General features: G+C 55.0%; 2 protein-coding genes across 3 annotated transcripts; one reads left to right on the top strand and one right to left on the bottom strand.

The window, feature by feature from the left end:
* Positions 1 to 75: 75 nt before the first annotated feature.
* Positions 76 to 5764, bottom strand: RNF25 (ring finger protein 25). 2 transcript variants are annotated; one of them, XM_057367562.1, is made up of 10 exons: positions 5713 to 5764; positions 5486 to 5560; positions 5315 to 5417; positions 5153 to 5220; positions 4376 to 4445; positions 4178 to 4249; positions 3324 to 3464; positions 2480 to 2569; positions 1874 to 2008; positions 76 to 1758 (listed from the first exon to the last, which is right to left on the bottom strand). In XM_057367562.1, exons 1-10 carry the CDS (start codon positions 5748 to 5750, stop codon positions 1036 to 1038), a joined length of 1515 nt encoding a protein of 504 aa, XP_057223545.1. In that variant the 5' UTR covers positions 5751 to 5764; the 3' UTR covers positions 76 to 1035. The 2 variants fall into 2 exon arrangements, with proteins under 2 accessions (XP_057223545.1, XP_057223546.1); XM_057367563.1 differs by lacking the exon at positions 4178 to 4249.
* Positions 5765 to 5826: 62 nt separating this feature from the next.
* Positions 5827 to 17818, top strand: STK36 (serine/threonine kinase 36). Its single transcript, XM_057367567.1, has 27 exons — positions 5827 to 5955; positions 6037 to 6142; positions 6968 to 7108; positions 7808 to 7885; positions 8316 to 8446; positions 8697 to 8946; positions 9339 to 9432; positions 9692 to 9858; positions 10072 to 10271; positions 10350 to 10476; positions 10589 to 10732; positions 11002 to 11181; positions 11397 to 11494; positions 11845 to 11950; positions 12726 to 12867; positions 13149 to 13276; positions 13353 to 13457; positions 13677 to 13775; positions 13960 to 14054; positions 14363 to 14426; positions 14598 to 14708; positions 14846 to 14920; positions 15254 to 15428; positions 15826 to 15973; positions 16201 to 16360; positions 16625 to 17365; positions 17465 to 17818. The coding sequence occupies exons 2-27, from the start codon at positions 6059 to 6061 to the stop codon at positions 17651 to 17653; spliced, it is 4032 nt and encodes a 1343-aa protein (XP_057223550.1). The 5' UTR covers positions 5827 to 5955; positions 6037 to 6058; the 3' UTR covers positions 17654 to 17818.
* The last annotated feature ends 73 nt before the right edge of the window (positions 17819 to 17891 follow it).

Genomic DNA, 17891 nt, shown 5'->3' on the forward strand with positions numbered 1-17891 from the left:
TACCGGGGCTCAACACCTTTGCTCCAAACAGCAAWAAACAGGAGCAAGAGGGCAGAGGAAACAAAGGGAGCAGGCTCTGGAGAAGACCCAACAAATTAATTTAATAGCAGTGCCCCACTTCAGAGGCCTGGGATCACCTTGTGTGGCTTTGGAATGGAACACCATTTAAATTTGCGGAGCAGCAGCAGATGGAACTGCACCAAGTTATTTTAAACAGCAAATCCTCATTTTGAAGCAGTATCAGYTTGAAGATGAAAGTGGGGTAGCAGTATCCAAAGTACTGGGACATGTCTTCACTTCCAGGTTGTAAGAAGTGCCAAGAGGCAGCCTGGCCTTAGAGGGAGATTCTGACATACAGGTTTACAAAGCAGAGTGCTCTCTTCCCAGGGGAAGTGGRAGCCAAGGTGAAGCCTTAGCCACCAGACAGCTGTGACTTGCCCATGTGTTGACTTAAGCTAACCTGGATCTCCTGTCTGGGAGTGGGAAGTGTCCTCTGTAAAATGGACTTGCCTGGCTGATCCCAGCAGTTGAGAATGTGCTCTGAGAAGGAATGGGGGACAGAGTGAGTGGAGCTGAGCTCCAGGCTACTGCTTGGCACAGCCCCATCACTTGGCACCACTGCAGTTCCACTGGCACATTGGCTGCCAGGGGAGGTCTTGCCTTTTGGCTCTACCATGGCACCATGCTGGACTCAGTCCATTTACTCTGTAGGTGTGCACATTTCTTGGCATTTCACCTATAGGGATGATGGCTGCAGATCCCTAGTCAAAGCTAACTCTGTCCCCTGGATCCTCTGAGACCAAGGCTGATATAATCTGTCAAGGTTCCTATGCTGGTGACAGCCAGCTGATCAGGATGCAGACTGAAACTCTGGACAAACCCTGGTGATCCCAAGTGCCATACTGCTTATACCAAGCACCATCTGCCTCATCCCTTCTAAGGGGTACAGTATCTGCTTGCTACTGCTTCACCAGAGCCTTCACTGTTCTCCCCAGAAACAGCCTTTTCCCCCAGCCCAGCCCCTGATCATTTCTGCTAGGAGCCACTCTCCTTCTCAAGATGGGCTTCTCGATGTCCACTGGGCCTGAACACACCTCGCCCTCTTGGTGCTCTGGGGTAGGAACCACGCTCCTGAACTCTGGACCTCTCCCACCTCCCACAATCCCAAGGCCTATGGTGGCCCTGCCAGTTGGAGGCAGCTTTGTGGTCACTGCGGTTCAACATCAGGTTCTCCTTTTTCCTGCCCCGGGCCTCAGTCGCCTCCTCTGTGCTCCATTTTTCCATGTCACGGTGCTCCTCTTTAAAGTCCACAGCCTCCTTTACTGGTGAGGGGTCTTCAGGGCACAACTCCTTTCTTTCAGCCAAGGGAGCAGCCCTGCTTCTACTGTGAGGCTTTGAAAACTCCTGGCTGTGCCGTCCAGCAGGTCTCCGCCCCGGTCTYTGGCTGCAGGCCCTGGGCCCCCTGGAGTCATGGAGTGGATGACAGGCTTCCTCTCCTGGTTCCTGCGAGCCACTGCACAGCTGCCTGGCCTGGCCTCTGGAGCCTGGCCTCTCCCCTCTGTGCCTCTCCCTCTTACTCAGTTGCTCTCTGCGCACAGCAGGCCTCTCGGGCTGCCTGGGCTCCACCCTGGCATCCAATGCCCCAGCTGGCTCAKGAGCTGAGGCTTGGCTGGGAGGCTGGGCCATGTTCTCAGCGTGGACACTCACCGACAGCTCAGCGGCAGTGGCTGCTTGGCCTGGATCCACAGCAGCTGGAGGCTGAAAGAAAGAAGCCACTAGTGAAGAAAAGGATAGGGGGGTCCCAGAGCAGATGACGGTGCTTGCTCCTGCAGCCCAGAGCCCCCTGGGCAGCTCTCTGCCCCCAGTGCCATACCGCCTGGAGGCTGATGAAGTATCGGTTCCTCTCTGCCTCAGGGTCGATGATTCCCCCTTTCTCTTGCTGTCTCTTGAAAATCAGGCGCAGTTCTTCCTGGTGCTGCAGCACCTTGGCATCTGGCCGGTACGGCTCCTGGGCGGAAGAAAGCGAGACAGGTTAAAGCCTCTCTCAATACTTAGCATGGATGGCAGCAGCAAGGGTGGGAACTACTCCCCAAACTCTCCTYTGATTGCATAGTGCCAGGCAACCTGCTTCCTTTTGCCACACTGACCTACAGGTCTACAGATGCATGGGAAATCACTGGACAGAGGTAGAGCATTCCAGGTCAGACCCACCATTGCTGAAGTGACTGCCTTGGGACATCCTGCTGTGGGGATGTAGCAAAGCAGCTACAATCCCAGTGAGAATCCCAGTGAGTGCAGGGACATTTCCCTCAGCACATCTGCTCMGCTCAGGGCTACACAACTGAACGTGCTCTCTGTGAGCTGCCTTTTGGATGGGACATCTATGAGAACTTGGTACATGCATTCATCCCTTACAATGTCCCAGTTAAAGCGACCCAGTGAGAGGGCACAGCTGGGCAGGTGAGTCCCCATCTCTTACCAGAGGGTGCTGAGGGGGTGGTGCTGCCTTCAGAGCACAGAGGTCATAGACCAGGGTCTCCCGGCAGACGGGGCACTGCACACCAACTTCCTGTGAGAAGGCAAGAGGTGAYAGCAAACCCTCCAATCCAGCTTGTGCTGCCCCATAACCCCAGCCTGAAAGTGGAACAGGGTGGTCTTCTTTACTCTTCTGCCAAGTTAGGGAAGCCCAGAGGGGTTCCAGCAGCATGCAAGCAGCCTTAGGTCTCAGCAACTGCCATGGAAGGTGTTACCACATGAGGCATGCTGGGATTTGTGCTCCAGCAGCTGAYTGCTTTACAAAGAACTCCTGTCAACATGTATCCTCCTTAGCCTAGGATCTATTTTTCTCTGCTCCAAGGTGCTAGGCAGCACCTCTTTGAAAGGATTTGTAGGAAGGAGCCTTTGACTTGTCCCATGCTCAGCTGTGCTGTTTACTCTGCATCTGACAACTGTTCCAACACGTGAAAGGCAGGTTTTGTCACCCCAGAACACAGGTGTTCGTGTTTACCTTGCTGTAGCCCCCCACAGTTCAAGGACTAGGACTATGAAAGGAGCTCTCTTTTCTAACTCCCGTGGTTCCAGAAGTCTTAAAATGCAACTCCCTTGTCCCTGCACACAGCAGGCACTGACCTAGGGATTCAATAAACCAACTTGTTKGGTTGGAAAGGACCCTTGGAGATAACTTAGTCCCTGCTCTGGTTCTCAGCACATGCACAACACTGACTGTGCTGCTGGGTCACAGTAGCCCTTGGTCCATGTCCCAAAGAGGGTAATACAGATATAGTGAAGGTCTGTGCAGGGGGCCAGGGAAGGGGGCCCAATACCTCTTTGGGGGATTGTGCAAGGTGCTGCTCTCTCTCCTCCTGCTGCATGAGGATCTCCTCCTCCATGTGCTGGGCATAGCGGGCCAGACAGTGGGAGTGGAAGTAGTGGTAGCACTGTGTCTTTGTGAAGGCTTCTTTCTCCTGTCAAGAGAAAAGGGCATCTTTGAAAGATACCTGAACAAAGGGTTGTGTAATCTCCCAGCAGATGTGTCTTCACTTCCACATCAGTGGTGGCCATGGGGAACTAGTGCTAGTGCTAGCAGAACCACCTATCATCTGTTAGGCTGCATTTCCATTCCCTCAGCAATTACTGGGATGCTGCTCTTTGTTTTGAATATTAAAAATACTCCTAATGGCAAGATGCAAAGTTTTTATGACTGATTTCTCCACATGTTCCTGTGTAACCAGCAATCTTCCCAACTGATGTGTTCTCCTTCTTAGGCAGGTGCCGACTTTCCTTACAASCTGGACAAGGCCAGCTTTCCTGTCCCCAGATCTCAGCACCTGTGTGGATTTGTTCCAGTCCCTCTGACCACCTGAACTCCAGATGGGGTGTGACCAACACATGGAAGCTGAAATGCACCATCAACTAGCCCCAGATGCTACACTTTGAGATGCTCCAGTATCTCTCGCTGCCCATGTGCCCATTTTCTGCAGATGATTATCTAGAGGTTGATGGGGAGAGCAGTGTGTATCGCCCTAGGAAGGGCACTGTGCAGTCAGATCACCCACAGAACAGGGGCGAGGAGGCTGCTGGGGCACATTTTGATCCCAGACTGATATCCCAGCCTCAGACTCCCTGTTCTCTTGCCTCACTTCCCAGTCAGTTTGCAGGGTCAGGAGACAACACCTACCTGGAATCCATAGAGGCAGATCACACATTGTCCTTGAGGAATATTGTTGTCAGTGAGGATTTCCTTTCCCTTCTGTGAAATCATTAAAGCAAATATTTTGCTCACTGGCCTGCCCATGGGCTCAGGAATGTCCCACCCCTTGAGCAGTTAAGGATCAGTGTCTGTGGCTGGTCACCCCCAACCTCCTCCATCTCTCACCTCAATCAGTTCATAGAGCACTTCTGTCCCCAGCCTGGCTTCAGCAACACTTCTGAGGGTCTGGGAAATCCTACAGCAAAGCAACAGAAATCCTTAATGCGAATTTAGCGACATCTTTTCACTGTCCCACATACCTGCCATCCTGTCATGATGACAAGAGGAAGAAAGAGAGCACTGGCCTTCAGGCTTTGCTTGAAGCACAGGATGGGCACATGTGCACACACATATTCACATGCTGTCCTGCCTCCCCACAAGCCTGTGCATAGGAAGCCTTTGTCATAACAGGACTTGCAAGAGAAGGTTTGCTGACAGCCTCAGCTTGAGATCACCCAGCACCCTTTGGTTTCGGTGAATCCTGGGATTTTTTATCTGACAGCAGCCTCTGAGCAGGTGTGGTGGGAGTCACATCCTCCTGTGCTGCTGGCAGGCACCAAGGTCTCTGGACATTCCACTGCACCAAGGACCAAAGCATGAAGGCAACAATGGGCTGCCCAAGGACTTGGGTCCRTCCCATGTCTGTCAGGGCAGGAATAGCAGCTTTCAAGGACCCGGGGATTCAAATTACATTTCAGGGGGACCACAAGGTGGACCCCTCTATGTCATATTCTGCTCCCGTGGCTCCTGTGAGATTTATGACAGTGATTTAGGGACCTGTATCCATCTGTTAGACATGTGAATTAAAGAAGCCATGTGAATTAAAGAAGGTTTGTCCACCAGTTCTGCCTCCCGCATCTCCGTGGGAAAGGATCACCCACTCCCCACCCTCCTAGCACTCACTTTTGAATTTGCTCATCTGATAGCCCCCGCGGATTTCTGATGGAGATCTCCGGAGCTTCATCAGGATACTAAGATAAAAGAGAAACACCCACAGCACARCAAGGAAAGTGGAGAGGCCCGAGGCCGGGAGGAGCAGGGATGCGGGGTCGGCGGGCAGCCTACCTGAGGGGGCACGGAGAGCACCAGGGTGAAGCGGACATACTGGGACTCCTGGTCCTGGGCCGTGGCAGGGTGCAGGGTGATGCTGATCTCCCAGGGCTCCCACCTGGAGAAAGGACAGGGGTAAAGGGGGCGGCGCGGGGCCGGGCCGGGGATGGGGAACGCGGGACGTACCTGCCCAGGCCCCGCGCCACCCGCAGCTCCTCCAGGTAGATGGACTCCAGCACCTCCACCTCCGGCGGCAGCGCCCTGCGGGGACCGACCGGGCGGGAGTCAGACGGCCCCGGCGCGCTGGGGGTGCGGGGAAGCGGGAGTACGGGGACSGGGGAGGGTGCGGAGACGGGGGTGGGTGCGGGGACGGGAGAGCGTGCAGAGAGCGGGGAAGGTACGGGGGCTGTTACCAGTCCGTCGCCTCCGCTTCCTCAGCGGCCGCCGCCATTTCCCCGCTCGCCCCGGAAGCGGAAGCAGCAGCACGGAGCCGTTGCCCGGCGACGCTTCGGCGGCGGGGCCGGGGCAGGAGCGGAGCGGGCGAGGTTCATCCTGCGGCGGGATTGCTGCACCAGGGCTCGGGGCTCGTCCTGCYGTGGAGCCGGTGGGCAGGAACAAAGCCTGGGGCGTGAGGGGACACTCGCCCAGGGGACCGGGTACGGGGTGCAGCCCCGCCGGAGGGGAGGTGTCCGTGGAAGGGGAAACGCTGCTCCTCACTGGCCGCTTTGCCTCGGCAGGTCAGCGGCCCCGTCCCGAACGATGGAGAGCTACCACATCCTGGAAATGATCGGCGAAGGCTCCTTTGGGCGGGTGTACAAGGGGCGCCGGAAGCACAGCGCCCAGGTGAGGGGAGAGGGTCGGGGGTCTGCTGTATGGGGCCGGGGCTGATTTCTGGTGTCTCTTGGGGCCTTTGGGACTCAGCATTGATTCGGCTTCCTGCTGACATTTCTGACCAGCTCCTGCTGGCACTGAGTCGTCTGGATTCAAGGGACACCAGGAGCGACCTCAAGACCTCAAAGCAGGGCCAGCACTGTGTTTAGATCCTCTAAAACCCTGAGACAAACACCCCACAGATGGTGCCTGACTATTACTAGGATGAATGTGTTTTCCTCTTACCAAGTCGAATCTCCCTCTGTTTCAATTTGTAATCATTGTATTGTCCTCCCATATGYTTCAGTCCCCTCACTATCATGGGTCTCTCTGCTATATCCACTCCAGCATACTGATGTCTTTCTGGGCCAAAAACCTGACTACAATATTGCCAACATGGTCTACAAGGTTTGAAATAAAGGCCCAGAATTACTTCCCTGCAGTTCCTGACTGTTGCTACAGCACAGGGTGTGCTGCTACYGCTCCTCATTTCCAAGGCACACTACTGGCTCATGTTAGGCCTCTTGTTCACCAGCATCTCTAGGTCCTGTTCCATGTTTYTGAAGTCCTGGTTTTATCTTTATCTGAAGATTACASTTCTTTCCTTTAAATAACAGTGTGAAAAGAAGTGTGAGCACCAGTATTGTTGTGCAAGGGCCTGGGAAGAGCCCCAGGTCCAGGAGGCCAATGAACAAATGTCTCATTGCTCTGTTGCCTGTGTTCAGCTGGAAAGTACTGAGCCCTGTTTGGATTCTAACTGGGAGCTTGGTCTGATGCCAGCTATTCTTGCTTTGAAAGGTGGTGGCCTTGAAATTCATCCCCAAGGTGGGGCGGTCTGAGAAGGAGCTGAAGAACCTGCAGCGGGAAATTGAGATTGTGAGAGACCTCCATCACCCCAACATCATCCAGATGCTTGACAGYTTTGAGACTGCTAAGGAGGTGAAGGGGATTACTCCAGGCAAAGGCTTTTGCTTGACTGGGGCAGGGAAACAAGGGTTGTCTTCTGCTGTTGAAGGGAYATCTTTCTCAGGAGATGCTGGTGACTTCATCCCAGGGTCTGGTTAGTGTTTTTCAGAGCCTTTTAGTATGTGCCATGTGGGGAGCCAACACCTGTGGGGSCTGTGTGGGCTGCACTAGGACATAWGCWKAGGTGAAGGAGCTGACCAGGGGATGATGCAGGAGGAGTGGTTTGAGATCAYAGCATGAGGGTGACTTTTCACTCATCACTTCAGAGACTGGCTTTCCACTGATTTAAACTCTCATGGATAGAATATAAGAGAGGATTAAAGACTGTTCTATGGGGCATGAGAACATGAAATAAARTAATTGGACTACAGATTCAAAACAAGCTCAAGGGAATGATTCTACCCACTGGGCTTGTAAGTACCATTCTATGCTTGTCCTGTCCTTTCCTCTTCCCTTGTTTCTGATGGCTCTCTGAGATACAGACAGCTACAACACCTCTGCAAAGTGCCAGGTCCTTGCTGCAGTGCAGCCATGGGAACTCTCTTCCATTCCAAGTCCCATSCCAAGCTGATGGATTATGCATGATGACAACCCAACACTTCTCTCAGATTTCTTACCCTGCTCTGTCCTGGTCCCCAGGGCCTAATCTCACCATGCTGTTCTTCCCTCCAGGTGGTGGTAGTGACTGACTATGCAGAGGGAGAGCTGTTCCAGATCCTGGAGGATGATGGGAGTTTGCCCGAGGAGCAGGTGTCTATCATGGCAGCGGCCACGCAGTGTTTGCTGCAGGCTGGAGAAAATAGGACTTGTCTGCCTGCAGGCAGAGAGTCTCTGCTGTGAGCCAGGGGATGTCAGGAGGGTGAGGGTGCCTCTGGGGCTTTACCTGTCAGAGCTTCTGAAAAAGATGGAGAAGGGGCCAAGTTAGCATTCTGGGACACTGAGGTCCTGCAGAGAGACCTCAGTTTCTGTGTTCGCTTTCCAAGGGCCACAGCAGCAGACTGCTGCCTTGGCTAGTGGCCTACTCCAAGAAACAGCTGGTCCACAGCTGGGGTTGRTCCCTGTCCCAAACAGGACAGAAGTGGAGGTAGTGTGGGAGACAGCCATAAGGGACCTGGCCCCTGTAGTTGTGCCAGCGGGTGGCACTGTGGGACACAGGGTGAGGCTTCTGTGTCTCTGGCAGGTCCAGACCATAGCTGCACAACTCATCTCTGCTCTCTATTACCTGCACTCCCACCGCATCCTGCACCGTGACATGAAACCACAGAACATCCTGCTGGGCAAAGATGGTGTTGTCAAGCTCTGTGACTTTGGGTGAGTGCTGGGGGCCAGCTTGAAGGGGTCACTTGGCCTTGAAGCAACCAAGGYGTGTCCTGGATGCTSTAGAGGAGGAGTGAGGGAATGCAGAAGGTGGCCTGGATTCTGTGCATATTTAGAGGTTAAGCAGAGAGGGGAGATTTTGTCCTCCAGAAGAAAGAAGTATTGGTCAACTCATAGGGRACTTCCTGAGAGCTGGAATGGGTCTTTCAGCCTGAACTTGCGACTTGTGCTTTGCTCTGAGCAGGTTTGCCCGTGCCATGAGCATCCACACCATGGTGCTGACCTCCATCAAGGGCACCCCGCTGTACATGTCCCCTGAGCTGGTGGAAGAACGRCCATATGACCACACAGCAGACCTGTGGTCTGTAGGCTGCATCCTGTATGAGCTGTTTGTGGGCACTCCTCCCTTCTACACAAACAGCATCTTCCAGCTTGTCAGCCTCATTGTCAAGGACCCTGTCAAATGGCCCACAACCATGAGCCCAGTGTTCAAGGTAAGGGCCAAGGCCCTGTCTGAAGGATGAGATCTATTACCACAGTTTTGGCCTCACCTGCTGCCCTGGTGGGTCACTCTTAGTTTTTATGTCCYCTAATAGGGACTTCAGAACACAGAGAAGTGATGAGAGCTGGACCTCTTGGGAGGGGAACCTTTATCACTCTTGTCCATAAGCTGGGAAACTGGGTCCAACAGCAGTGGAGTGATTTATTGGGCTGGGCAGGGAAATGTCTTCCTGTCTGCCCTAAGCACTAGAGCTACTCCTTTCCCAGAGCCAGGCAGGAAAGGCAGGCCTGCTGGGTGCCCTCACTGAGGGTGACTGGTGGGTGTACTATGCTCACTGGTGGGTGCTGAACACATCAGTGATCCTGCTACTGTGCTGCCCTGCAGAGCTTCCTGCAGGGATTACTAATGAAGGACCCCCACCAGCGCCTGTCGTGGCCAGAGCTGCTTTCTCACCCTTTCATTGCTGGACGGGTTACCGGTGAGTACTTAACTCTTTTTCCAAAACTGTCCAGGTCTGTTTCCTTCTACTGCCTGAAGACTGGGTGGACCTCCCTGCCCTGCTATTTTTACTATTCTGGCTATGCCTCCTTCCTCTCAGTGTTTTCGCAGCACTGACTCCTAGCTCCTGCTCCTGATCTTGCTCTGAGTGTCTTGGGATTTCCCTGGGATCTCAAGAGAGATCACTTTCTGCRTCCCAAGGGGCAGCTGCTGCTGAAGTTTTCTTCTTGCCTCCCTAGTCATTGATGACACAGRGGAGCATAAGATCTCTAATCCCTTCACCACCAAGCTGTCCCCAGAGCTGCAGGCCCTGAAGGAGCAGCAAGTCCATTCCATGGCCCCCACGAGCAGCCAATCCAGGATCCTGAGAAAGGCCCAGCAGATGGTTGAAGAGACACAGAAACAGGTGGAGGAAAGTGTGGGGTTCCCCTGGCTACGTCTCACAGTTATGGCAAAGGAGAGGCACTGGAATGGGCCCTGGGGGGAAACACATCAGTACATGGGTCAGGCTGGGATGCCAGCAACACWCAAGGCAGTATTGGGATGCTCATGGTGGTGGGGTCTAGGGGACTCATCTGTCTGAGTAACTGTCCTGACCAAACTTTTCTGCCATCACCAGGGGCAACTGAAGGCATGTGATGCATCTGTTAAGGATTCTGTCGATGGAAATCCCACGCATAGGCTCAGAGCAGCATCACGGAAGGCAGCCCCTGAGGGTGGGGAGCCACTGGCTGCCTCCAATGAGAAGAATCCTGGTCTCCTGCAAGGAAAGAGCAGCATAGCAGAGTGGGAGTTTCAGGAGTCTCCTCCCAACCCAGGGTGAGGGAGGCTGAGGCTGGGGCAAGAGGAAGAGGAAATGGAAAGATCTTCCACTGACTGCGCTGTTTGCTTGGCCAGGCAACAGAGCATCTCTCGAGACTATGAGTGGGAGTTTCCTGGAGCAGGTTCCACTCCACATCCTGGTTCTGGCAGGGCAGAGCCCTGGAGCAGGCACAGCACTGAAGCTGTGGAACTGGAGAGTGAGGTAACATGCTGTCTTGAGGTGAGGATAAGCAGGGTCCAGTCACCAGGGACTAGCAGAGAGACCCTGGGACTGGCAGGGTCTGTGGCACCAGTCCTCTCTCCTCCATGGCTAGGAGCTGGAGAGTGATGAGGAGTGGCAGCACTTGATTGAAGGTACTGAGCCCTCAGCCATGAATCTGACCGTGTCTCTGAGCCTCTTGAGGGACCTGGACTTCCAGAACCGTGTCCAGAACCACCTGGCAGACTCTGCTCAGCAGGTGAGTGATGGCAGACCCAGGCAACTATGACTGGAGACATGGGTGCTGTCTTCCTCCCCAGGACTGGGTTGGAAACATTTGGAGAGTCCTCAGTCCAGCCAGCARAAAGATCCTCTGCTTCTCCAGGAGTTGGAGCTCTCTCATGCACTTGACATCCCATCTGCTCCTCTGCTGTCCCCTGCCTGAATGAGTTGAAAAGCTACTCCATGGCTTTTGGAGAGACCAAATTATGAGCTCCTTATGAGCTCTTCTGGCTTCTCTGTGTCCAGGTGCTGGAAGGGATGCTGGAGGGAGCCTCCCATCTTCGTTCTGTTCTTCGTGTTATGGGCAATCTCCTGTCTACCCGGTGTGACTCTGAGCTGCTGTACCACTTCTGCCRAGAGCTGAATGTGCCTCTGTCCCTGCTGTGTCTAGCCAAGCAGATCCTGGAGAATGGTTGCACCAAGCAGGTAGGTGTAGGACATACAGAAAATTTGGGCTTCTTCCAGCCCTGCAGAATGCTGGTGCTGAGGAAGCCCTGGTGTCCTGCTGGAACTGGTTCACAGGTTTCTCTTCTAAGCACCCTTGAGAAGGGGAAGGTTCTGGCAGGGAAGGATCCTGTCACAGAGGTGTGGGGATGGCCAGCAGACAATCCTCATTTGTGGTTTCTTTCTGGATTCTGCAGCAGCCCTGGTGTATCGCTGTGCTGACAGACCTCCTCATGGTGACCAAAATTTATTTCAGCAGTGAATGCAGCCTGGAGGAYGGTGGGCAAAAGGACAGGTAGGGACAACCTTCTGTTTCCTGAGGTCTCCTTTGGGGAGCTGGCAGTAGGTGGGAGGGGTGATGTCTGTACTCTGCAGCTGAAGTTGTCTCTGTGGGGAAGCATCATGTACCAAGTGCTTCATGCCATATTGCAGTGCTCACAGAGGAACGCTTTTCTTGAATGTGACTAATTAAAGGAAAGGCACAGTTGACAAGTCTAGTTGTGCTGCCTGCTGGCAGCAGTTCACAATGTGAGTGTGTGCTGGCTGCTCCATTAGCCAGGGCCATAGSGGCCTATTCAGATCCTGTCTTGTCACAGCAAGGGGCTGCATTTCTCTGCACTCATCTGCCCCTGCTGCYTCCCCCAGCCTGCAGGCCTTTCAGGAGAGTGCTGATTGCTTCCTGGCCCTGCTGCCAGAACTGCTGGCTGTGCCAGTCGACAGTGAGATGAGACTCTGCCAGCAAAGCCTCCTGGTAAGGGTGCTCTCATCTCTCTACTCCACACCCTCTGCCCCAGAGACAGGATCTATGGGGTTGTCTGTGTGTGATGGGGGAACACAGGCTGAGGACGCGGCTCCTAACTGTGGGGTCTGATGCATTCTTGTCAGGGCAGGCAGTCTCACCCACTGGGGTTTTTGTGGGGAGTTGCATACACAGAGAAGGTTTCTGAGGGGGAACCTTTGCTGGCTTTACCATTCTGGTGTAGCTTTACTGGCTGAGCCGATGGCAGGTGCAGTCCCTTGTACACACMCTGGCATAAATGACCTTGTGGTCAGGCAGCATCACTTTGCCAGACATGCCCCTGGCTCTRCTGCCAAAAGTTCTCCTGCTGGGATTGTGCTGGGTGGGTGCAGYGGGTTCTCAGTGTTGGAGTGGGCAGGACATGTGGTTTGGGCAGGACATGCATATAGGCTTGCGTTTGGTATCATCTTGCTTTTAGCCTTTCTTTCTAGGCTGCATGTTTTAGAGCCAGAGGAAGCAAGAGCAAAAATAGCTATTGGGCATGCTCTGCCAGGCTGTGACAGAGGTGAGGAGGGACACGTGCCTCCATGGGTACCCTTCACTTCAGCAGCATGCAGCCAAATGTGGGTCCCATACAATAACCTGGCTGGAGCGGACACTGGTGGTCCCTGAAGTTCCAGCAAGAGTCCTTTTCCCATCTCTGCTGTCCTCCCACAGCTTCATCCTGTGCTTTGTCTCCCCTTCCACACTCAGTCTGCAGTGATGACARCCCTTGTGTCTTTTCCAGTGCTTCACACAGCTCTGTGAGAGCCTGGACACGACAGACCCCTCTATCTCTGCACCCTTCTACACCAGCCTGCGAGAAGAACATCAGCCCCTGCTGAACAGACTCCTTCAGGGATCCRTCTCAGAGCAGCCTGCTCTGCGAGGTAGCAGTGGTAGCAGTTTGGCAGATCTTYCTGGGGTTTCCTCTCTCCCTCCTGCCCTTGGGCTCCATCATAGCACTGATGGCCCTTGGTGCCATGTTGGCTAGAAGAGATGGCTGAAGCTTGTGTGTCCAGACCCCTGCTAACTAGGGCTCTACTCTCCCTCAATCCCAGATCTCACCCTCTCCATGTCACAAGCCTGACTTTTTCTGTCTTGCTATCCAACCCCATCCTGCTGCCCCTCAGAACCTTTACCATGACTCCCAAGCTCTGTCCCTGTGCAGGTGCAGTGGTGGAGGGCAAGTCAGGCYGTGACCAGAGCCCATGTGTGGCAGACCTCTTCCTGGCTGCATTGGCTGCTGCCTGCAGCATCCCCCTGGAGAGGAACAGCTGTCGGGAAGCCAAGCAGCAGGTCAGACCAGCATTAAACTTCTTTAGTATGTGCAGTACTTCAGGTGGCCAGAGTACAAACAGGCTGATTCCTGCAGGTTGCTTATGCAGTAGCTGAAAAGCTTATGGAAGACGAGAGCCAGCAGCTTGCAAGACTGCTGGAGAGACTGGAGCACCCATGCTRCTCCTTGAACGTGCTGAAGGTAATGGTCCCCTCCTTTTATCTGGCTCTGCCCAGAGGTGTTGGACCTTTGCTCTGGAATTAGGAGCATGGGGAAGAGGCAACTGTGGTCTTAGCCCTCTATGATTCCCATCTACCAGGTGTCAGTTGTTGAATAAATGAGCCCATGGTAGCCATGGGGTGTGACTGGAGTGGACCTGTCTCCAGGGGCTGATAGGCATCTCTCCCCTCTGCTTTGCAGATCCTGTATGCTGGCTGTCATGCCTGCCCAAACCTGTGCCAGCACCTGGGAAGGAACCAACCACTCTGGGGTTCCCTCATGCTGCTCTTGAAGCGTGAGGTAGGACTGACCACAGTGCTGGTGGTGGGGTAGGAGTGTGGGCAAGCAGCACACATTGCTCTGWGCACTGCTTGGACCAATCTGTGTGGGGGGAAGAGTTTAGGGGCGTTTAATCTGAAAAGTGCAGTTCTCAGGGGAAGAAGTATCCCCTTCTCTCCTGGTATGACTCCTGCTCCCTTGGTAGGTCCCTGTGGTGGAGGTGGCCCAGGAGGCAGCCTGTGAAGCCTCTCTGTACCTGCTGGCCCTGCTCACCCTGCAGCTTCAGGCCTTCCCTCCTAGGTAAGCACCCACTTTCACTCATGGGTGGGAGAGGAAYATGCTCTGCCCTGAACAGCCCTCTGTCCCTCATCCTGCCCAGAGCTGGGAGCCTGGTCCCACTGATCCCTCTGATCCAGATATACCAGCAGAATGCTGGGCAGTGGGGGTGGGTGCTGGGGATGTGGTGAGGATGACCCAATGTGGACAAGGAGGTGCTGTGAACYAAGGCTCCACCTGAAACATGGCTACTTCCCAGCCTTGTGGGTATTTTCATGCTGCTGTTCTGCACAATGTGAAGCTGTGCTTCTCTCCTGGTCCCTGCATTTCAGGCTTGAGGAGGTGGTTACCGTGGYTCTGGATCTCATCACCCAGTCTCCTGTCGTGTCCCTTGTGGTAAGCTGCACCCCCTGCCAGAGCCACCACTGAGAGCCTTGCAGAGCTCTACATCCCATTTGGGCCTTATTGTTCCTCACTTGCTGGGATGAGRCTGASGGATGAAGGTCAATACTGGCAGAGCAGATGGGAAAGTCCCAAAGGTGCTGAGGTCTYCCTGTCCCTGCACAGGGTGCTGCAGCATTCCTCCTGGCACAGCTCAGTCAGCATGGGGTGGCCTTGGAGCTCAAGAGAGAAAAGATCCTACCAGTGGTGACAAATGTGCTGACAGCACCTGCTGAGGTATGAGATGGGGACAGAGAAGAAGGGGAGCYATGCATACCCCACTGTGGAGGTGTGCAAATATGGGCTCAGAAGGGTGCAAGTGTGATGCTGCTGCCCTCAGACCCAGCTCCAGACTGTCTCCCACTCTCTTACAGCTACAGCTTCCCCTGCCAATGGGTGCTGGTCTCTATGATGGGCTCTTTTTCCTCCTGCTGAAACTCCTTGAACAGGTACTAGTCTGGCCATGTCTCTTTGCCTTCCAGAAAGTGTGGTGGCAAAAAGGCCTGAAYGTGGATTGGTAATGAGGCTGAGGGAAACCAGGGAACTGTACAGCTTTGGCTGAGCTGTGCAACCCCATGAAAGTCACCCATGGGCACACTGGAGTGAGGGAGGGCAGAGATGCCCTAGGACTGACACTATTGGAAGGTGCAGCAGGACCCCTGGGCCATGTCCATCTAGGCCTAACCTTCACAAGACCATGGGGCTGGCAGAGCCATGTACCAATACCCTGGGGAGCCATGGAGAACTGTGAAAGCCTCTGACATCTGCCTTTCTACCTTTAGGAGGATGTGGCCTTGGAGTGGGGCTTTGCTTCCTCAGAGCTGTGGAGCCTGGTCTGGCATTGTGTTGCTATGGTGCTTCATGTGGGCACCAACAGGGCAGCACCGGAGGGAGACCCACCCCCAAGTGCTGGTCACCCCATGGCAGAGCCAGACTGGAACCTCCTCTCCCCTCAAGGTAGGAGCTGCAGGACAGCAGGGCATCTGCCCCGGATCCTGCTTCACCTCCTGCCCTCAGACTTGCCCATGTTTGTCCCTGTCCACATCCATTCCCTGAGGCCAGAGGACTCAAGTGGTTTTTCTTGAGGATTGCAGGGTCTTCTGGGGAGACAGGGCTGGGCTGGGCTAGCCCATCCTGTGCCCAGTTGGCAGCAGCTAAGCTGAGTTGGCGGTGGAGGAACCAAAAAGGGTGTCTGTGCTGCAGGGAATTTCCACTCTGGCATGTGTGACCACCTGGGTGGAGATTTTTTGGTTTTGGACAGGGAAACACAGAATCCCCCCTGGAGCAGCCTTGAGGTAGTACAGACATAAGTGACGAGACTTTATAGCCCTTCTGCCTGCTGCTTCCCCTGCAGGAACCCTGCTCTTCCTCAGCCTGGCTCTCAGCGTCTTCACTCGTGAGTCCCACCAGTGCCTGCCTCAGCTCACCGAGTCCCATGGTGTCCTCATGGTGACACTGAAGAGACTGCTGTCCCCTGGCTTCTTGGCATGCTTGGCACAGATGTGAGTTGTGGCAAGGGCTAAAGTGGTCATAGCTCAGCTGCTGAATGGGACATGGACATGAGCACACCAAAGGCTGAGAAGTTAATGACCTGGCACTTGCAGAGCCTTTCCTTGATGCTGGGTGCAGGAAATGCCCTTTACCCCTTGCCCTGAGGTTTTTCTCATCACCTCTTTATTAAGCCCTCTCTCTCTCTCTCTCTCTCTCTCTCTCTGTGTCACAAATTCAGGCAAGCAGGAAAGAATGGGGACCCTGAGGTTGTCCCAGATGTGGTCATCCAGGTCTGCCAGCTCCTCTGTTTCCCTTTTGCCCTGGATGTGGATAAAGACACCTTAGCACTGATCATGGAGGCTATGAGAGATACCCAGATCCCTGCCCAGCTGCTGCAGGTACTCTCTTCACCCTCTGTTCCTCCTTCTCTCCATACTGTGGTGACCCATCCTTACATTGCAATCCCCAATACATGACACCACCTCACATCATGTTGGCAGTTCCTGCCCACACAGGGATGTCATTTGGGTGCTGTGTAGCCCTTGAAGAGGCTTGAGTGGCTGCTCAGCTTGTGCTGACCTGCTGGCTGCCTTCAGCTGTTGCTTGGCTTGGCTCCCACAAGTGCAGTGCACTCAGCAGTGTTGTTTGTCYTTTCTCCTTAGGTTTGCGCTTGCCATCTGCCCTTCTCGTTCACCGAGCTSCCCATGGGCCTCTTGTGCCAACTTGTTGTGTCTGATACACAGGTCATAGACCAAGTGGTGAGGGAAGCTGCTGCCTCAGAGCACATTGTTGCCTTCTTGAAATCTGTCTTGCTCTCAGACAATGTCACTCTCACAACTGACCTCCTGTCTCTCTTGACCCACGTCGCACGGGCCTGTTCAGAGCATCTGCCCTTTCTCCAGAGGATCCTGAGGGACTCAGATGTGGCTGACCAGTCACTGAGCTACCTGCTCAGCCACCAGCAATACCTGATACGGGCCAGAACCTGCAACTTGCTGGGCAACCTGCTCCGTCACAGTTTTTCCCCAGCACTGCAGAATCAGCCTGGTTGGCTGGAGGGGCTGCTGGAGTGCCTGTCGGACCCAGAGAGCTGCGTGCGCAGGGCAGCCAGCTTTGCAGTGGGCAACGCCGCCTGCCATGCATCGTGCCCGGTGGGGACCCTGGGCAGGGCYGTGCCCACGCTGACCCGGCTGCTGAGCGACCCACAGGCCAAGACGTGCTGCAATGCGGCCCTAGCTCTGAGCAACCTGGGCCAGCGCGGGGCGGAGCTGCGGGATCTGCTGATCCAGAACAGGGCCCCCGACCTCCTGCTGCAGGTGACCTGCCAGGACCCGCGGAAGACTGTGCGGGAGGGAGCCCTCGAGGCACTGCGAGCTCTCAGCCAGCACCCCGGGATTCAGCAGGTACTGCACAGGGACTCGGCTCCTTTGGGAAACCTGACAGAGTTGTGGGGACAAGGGTCATGCTGGTAAGTGACTCCTGTCCCTTTCTCGGCTGTGCAGGTCCTGCTGTCCCTCAAAGCCACCGAGCGGCTGGCTGCGCTGGCCAGTGGCAGCCCCCGGTCGCCTTCTACCCGGCACTGCGAGCTGCTCTTTCGCCGCCAGTGCGAGCTGCTCCTCCGCCGCCTCGCAGCTCTACCCGGCCGCGTGGGGCCCAGCCAGCTGTCGCCGCGCACCGGCGCTGAGCGGTGACGCCCTTGCATCCCGGGACGGTACCGACGCTTCCTTCGTCCTCCTCAGGCTCCAGCTCGACCTTCCTTGGAACACGCGTTGTCCGCCCGAGGGGGACTCCATCCGGGCGTCTTTACCCGGGGTGTTCCCCATGGGAAGCCGGTCCTGTAAAAAAAATGCCCGTTCCCTCAGAAACCGCCTGTCTCCCGGCGGCTCCCGGTGCCGTGCCCGCTCCGCCACCGGGCTCCGCCGCGCCGCC

This window comes from Malurus melanocephalus, unplaced genomic scaffold, assembly GCF_030028575.1.
Source record: "Malurus melanocephalus ecotype Western Australia unplaced genomic scaffold, MMel_1.1 scaffold_81, whole genome shotgun sequence".
In the NCBI taxonomy this organism is placed as follows: domain Eukaryota; kingdom Metazoa; phylum Chordata; class Aves; order Passeriformes; family Maluridae; genus Malurus; species Malurus melanocephalus.